This window comes from Octopus sinensis, linkage group LG5 (genome assembly GCF_006345805.1).
Source record: "Octopus sinensis linkage group LG5, ASM634580v1, whole genome shotgun sequence".
NCBI lineage: Eukaryota > Metazoa > Mollusca > Cephalopoda > Octopoda > Octopodidae > Octopus > Octopus sinensis.
In genome coordinates this window covers 43,232,191-43,238,230 of record NC_043001.1, presented here as the reverse complement: position 1 = coordinate 43,238,230, position 6,040 = coordinate 43,232,191, and the positions used below count along the sequence as shown (strand labels likewise).

Here is a 6,040-nt window from a genome sequence, read left to right as displayed (position 1 = left end):
ACTGTTTACTCATTGTTTCCACTATCATCCTTATCTCTCTGCGCAATGCAGTCAATGCAAATATGCATAGCATGTTCCAAGCAGATGGGCTTATAGCACTTCTGGCGGCAATTATTTGTCTTACAATCTTTTGACCTGGGGCACAATGAGCATCTTTGTATGGAATATCCACTATGATGTTTTGGACGTAATTCCTTAGATGCTGAGAAATGTTGAATCTTCCTTTTTCAAGTCTTTCCTTAAATATGGGTTTGTTTTGCAATGATGGATATGTTCCTCCACCAACTTGAGTCCCAATTCCCTCAGAAACTTTCGGTGCTTGATAGCTGTTTGAGAGTTTGCCATAAACATATTGTTTGCATTTATTCCTGCAACATTGAATATGGTGTAGAAAACTAACTGGCCAACGTCAAGTATTTCTGGAAACATTGTAGATGGAACACAACTGATCCACAGTGTCTACCCCTCCTTTAGTAAGTACTGTTGTAGAAGGTAATAATCTCTGATTTTCTTTTTTCTTTTGTACTTTCATCAATTGCAGCATCATGATGCATTGTACTCAGTAGGACAACATTTTTACCTTTCTTGGGAACATATGCGGTCAGTGTAACATCCTTCTGGAAACCAAACAAGCTTGTGTATTCAGCTCTGCCTCTTGTGGCAACAAATTGAGGAGCAAGTTCTATCTTGTTCTTTCTCAGAGTACCAACTAATGTTAATCTATAATCCTTCAAGAGATCATCTGCAAGTCTGTAACTTGTAAACCAATTATCCATCGTAATATTTCTTCCAGACCCATTTATATGAGACACCAACCATTTTACCACTGCTGTTCCTGAATTATCTACTACAGAAGGGCCTTCTTGTTGTTTCCCCATGTAGACCTCCATACATGACACATAGAAAGTTTTAGCATCTGCCAAAATAAATATTTTTATGCCATATTTTGCTGGTTTACTTGGCATGTAGATCCTGAATGGATAGTTCCTTCTAAAGGCAGCAAACATTTCATCTACTGTTGCATACTCTGAGAGTTTATAATTGGAGATACGATTATCAACAAATTTCTCAAAGAACTTTATAAAAGGTGTAAACTTATCCTTTTGTCCTATTTGTCTTTCATAGTCCATTGTGAATCTGAAAGGAAAGATTTCTCACTTTTCTGGCATTCAGAAATCTAATAACAAAAAAATATGTTGGTCAGTTGACAATAATATATAATTTTATGCAAGAAATAATCAGCCTTTCAGATATAAAAACAAATAAGTAAGATAAACAAAAGAAAAGGAGACAAAAATGTACCTGTCAATAAACAGTACAGTGACTAGTATGGTGGGGTATGTACAACCCCAGATACAAATAACACATGTGTAACTTCTCATCACTCAGCAAGTAACTGAGTGGAGTTATGCATTAACTCAGCAGTGTGCCAAGAAATTACTTGGATGGATAGCACTATCACTGCTGCCAGACGTAAGATACACAAATACAAACATCACCTTGGGTAAGAGATATTCCACTGCACCACCAGAGGGTTAAGAAGGATCATCTCTAAAACTGTAGCAGATACTGGATTATTCTACTGAAATATCAATAGTTCTGTAGCAGAATATGAGATCTGTTTAAAAAGAAACCAATCATTACAATTTAATCAGAGATGTCTCTTTCAAATAGTTCCCTCCACTACTAATATACTGCACCCAATGTTTTTTTCTTTTATTCAGATTTGGAACCCATCCTGGAAAGTATTTTCTTGGGCAGTGAACAGTTCTTACAGTAAATTTTCTTCAATCTTTTCTATCGTCTGAGATCAGCAACTTTTCAGAGTGGATTTCAGCTTTAGATACAAAACAAAAAAGTCTGTAGAGGCCTAGTTCGGGGAGTAAAACCACTCTGCATGTGTGTGTGTGTGTATGCACACATGTGCATGCATACAAGAGTCACTTCCTATTTTGCAGAAAAATTACTGATATGGAACAGATTCGAGATCCTTTTCCTCTATGGAGGCTATTTTACCCTTAGTGCATCTGTCATTTCTTCAGTTCTTCGCTTCAACATCACTCCATCATCTCTTAGCACCTTCATTACACTCACCTTTCCTTCCTTTGTTTGTTTCTTTATTTCCTATCTCAATGGGACCATTTCAGTCGGATCGTTTCACTCAGACTGAACCTTTGTGCAAGTAGTGGGCAAAGAGGTGAGAAATCTTCCTACTGAGCATAATAATTTCTATATTTCTGTCTGTTATATCAGCTTTGGATATTCATAGGTAAAAATCCACGATGTCACACTGAGCAAATCTAGCCCTGCCTTTACCACTGATACCATAGAACCACATAATGACTTCACTGGTGGCGCACCACAGGGCGACTCGAGAAGCTTTCCTAATGCTTTTATTAATATTCTCAAGCCGTAATCCCATCTTTTTCCCATCTTTCAGTCATTGGCGGTGCGCCCGCCCCCCCACCCCCACCACCAATACCGTTGAACACTGTTCTCACCCCCACCACCAATACCGTTGAACACTGTTCTCACCCCCCCCACCACCAATACCAGTATACCCCGTTCTCTCTATCTACACCGGATACACCTTACTCATCTACACTGGGTACGCCCTACTCCCTCCTCCTCCTCCCACTACCACTTCTCCTCATATGCTTAAGACAAGCTGCTAGCGCCATAGCTCATCAACTGCCCACCGATCTTACGCTTCCTCCTGACACTGCCTCAATCCGACCATCCCCTTTTAGTACCCTCCCGCCTCGTCACCTACCCATTCTAAGTACCCCCCTACCCATTCTAAGTACCCCCCTACCCATTCTAAGTACCCCGGATCCCACCCCCCTACCATTCTAAGTACCCCCCTACCCATTCTAAGTACCCCGGATCCCCAAAGTACCCCGGATCCCCAAAATACCCCAGTCCCAAAGTACCCCGGACCTCGTTGCCCCCGTGCCGCTGACACGTTAAAATGCTCGAATCCGATCGTGACGATGCCGGACCCTCGGCCCCTGTGCAGGTGGCACGTAAAAAGCACCCAATCCACTCACGGAGTGGTTGGCGTTAGGAAGGGCATCCAGCCGTAGAAACTCTGCCAGATTCAGACTGGAGCCTGGAGCGGCCCCTGGCTTCCCAGACCCGGTCAAACCGTCCAACCCGTGCTAGCGCGGAAAGCGGACGTTAAACGATGATGATGATGATGATGATGATGTATACTAGCTAACTATACCAATTATGGTTTTTGCATGGGTTATGAGCCTACATTTAGGGTCAGAGGTGAAGTTAGCTTTGTGGTCCTTAATAAGGACAAAAATGCCTCAGCAAAGAAGAAATAGGTACTTAAATGTTTCTTTACACCTAGCATGTTCCTCCATGCTAAATCAGAGCCTTTACACCTTGTTTCAAAGAACAGAAGTACACTCTCAAATACTCATCCAAACTGTCATAAAGGAATCCACCAATAACACTTTTCTTTTCATCATTATTCCATTAATTTTTCACACTTCATTTTCTCCATTTCTTTTTCTCCCTTCTCTTAATTTCTCAACTCCCTTTTTTTCAATCTATTTTTCTTCTTCTGCCACTTACCTTTTGTGTCTTTCTACACCTCTACTTCTCCCCTTATTTTTTCTCTTGCTAACGACATAACTCTTCAAACCTCAAATCTGAGTTACATGTCCCTGCACTATTAACATATAATTATTTTACCCTTAAAAAAATGTCAATTGATTTTTTTTTTCATTCACTTTCTCAAAAGGCTTTGCACCAAAAACCCACTACAGTCATCTTTGCTGCGTTCATCCTTAGATCCTGCATGTGCATATCTAATGAGCATAAGCCTATCATTTTTGCATGTGAAATTTTTTAACAAGGCTAAATTACGCAATGTTTCATTCCATAACTACTATCTCCGAAGAGCACAAATTTACATAATCAGGCTGTTATCTAACACTCCATTGAAACCCAAGTGTGAAACTGATTGGTAAGATCGGCTGTAATGAACAATATAATACTGTACACTTTGATATATATATATATATATATATATATGTAACAAATGAAAGACAGAAGATGGAATATACGAGAATTTATTATTAATCATGACAATTGTTTCAACACATCTAGCATCGATTCCTCTTGGGAGGGACACTCAATAACTGGTTCAGGAGCATCCGGTGGGCAGGTGTATTTTGTTGGGTGATAAATAAATAAATACAACTTGTTAAAATGACTGTTCCGCAATGTAACTTTCCGTTTTGTAGAGAGAAAAACAGCCAGACAGAGGAAATATCTCCATTTATATAGACGATCAAAAATAAAATTGCAGATTACAAAAAGAGAAACGAACATGCAATCCGAGAAAAGTATTGAAAATAGGATGTTGGAATGGCTAGGTACGATGGCCGAATTCTGGTTTAAGCACCACATATAACTTTTTTATTTTTGGGAATTTTCAGAAAACTTTTGTGAATTGGTGTTCTACACACGGAAATTCATACGATTATGCAAAATTTTTAATTAATTTTTTGTAATCCCCACCCTCAATAAATCCTAAAATAACCCCTCTTTTTCAAAATTTGTACTAAAATAAATTTCGAAAACGAGTGGAAATCAGGGTTCAAAGTACAAATCTGCCATTTGTTTCTGTTTATAATTTCAAAATAACTTTTGAGATCGAAATTCAAAAAGTTTAAAATATTTTCACATAAGTACGGTCTGGGATATTCCTTCGTTTTGACTCGATTTTTGTTAACATGCTTCTCGGTAATTTCTGTGAACACGTGTTGTCTTAACTGTCAGTTGACGAAATGGGAAAAGAAAGCTAATGGGTTGTACGTTCGTGCGTGCTTGTTCCTCTGTGTAAGCACGCACATACACAAAGAACAAGCACATCATATAACCGGTCATAACTTTTGGACTTTTTGTTATTTCCGGGAAGGTTTGCAAATTTGGGTTCAACGCTCTGGACCTCACACGATTATGTAAGGGAAAAAATTAAAATTTTTTCGTCCTCCACAAATCTTAACGGATGTTCAAATTAGACTTAACCCGTATCGATCACACAGGTATTGGAGATCCTGAAGTCATTGCTGGAATTTATCCACAGTGATTTTTAAAAAAAAGGTATACAAAAGATAATAGTTAATGTTTACAACTTGACCCGGAAACGAAAATCAGTATATTTTTCTGTTAGTAAATGTTTTTTTTCTTATAAACCGAGTGAAGATTTAAATTACAAAAAAATGTTTATGCTTAAGTCCCAGCAATGGACCACCCTTGAACGCATCATCATGCCGTTATATGTATTTATGAGGAGAAAATATTGAAAAACATTAATACATGTCAGAATGACAAAGAAACGAGGGAAGTGGCAGGTGGTCGTAGGATGTGCTAAAAGCAACAGCGAAATTTCTTTAAGTCACACACCTTTTCGTCTGAAAATTACTTTGAAATTAGAAACAGAAACAAACGGTAGATTTGGACTATCTGTATTTTAAAACTATGATAGTAAAAAAAATTCGAGAAAGAGTGGAAATTTTAGGATTTATAGTAGGAGGGGATTAAAAGGTTAAAAAAAATTTAATCTATAATCGTATCAATTTCCACATGTAGAACACAAATTGGCGATGTCTCGGTTGTCGTAGCACATGTTTCCGTCGATTTCCGTAAAATATGTAAACACTGAATCGGCCATACATACATACATAATACATACATGCATGCATGCACACACACACATACACACACACACACACACACACACACATAGATACATACACACACACACACATACATGCATACATACATATACACATACACCGAGTAACAATTTTCAGTTATCTCTCTCTTTCACACATTACTCTCTGTCTCTTCGCACACACTAACAGAAGCACTTCACTTACACAACATACTGTCTGTCTCGCACACCCCATCAAACACACACACGGGGACTTCAAAGAGAAACTTCCTCGTCATAAAATCGCTTCCTCTTAGTCTCTTTCGCTCTCATTACTTATGTAAAAAAATAAAAGTTTTTTAC

At 38.3% G+C, this 6,040-nt stretch overlaps 1 protein-coding gene across 1 annotated transcript; it reads right to left on the bottom strand.

The window, feature by feature from the left end:
- Positions 1-470: 470 nt before the first annotated feature.
- On the bottom strand, positions 471-1,130 carry LOC115212126. Its single transcript, XM_029780966.1, has one exon. It carries the CDS (start codon positions 1,128-1,130, stop codon positions 471-473), a length of 660 nt encoding a protein of 219 aa, XP_029636826.1.
- Between the last annotated feature and the right edge of the window lie 4,910 nt (positions 1,131-6,040).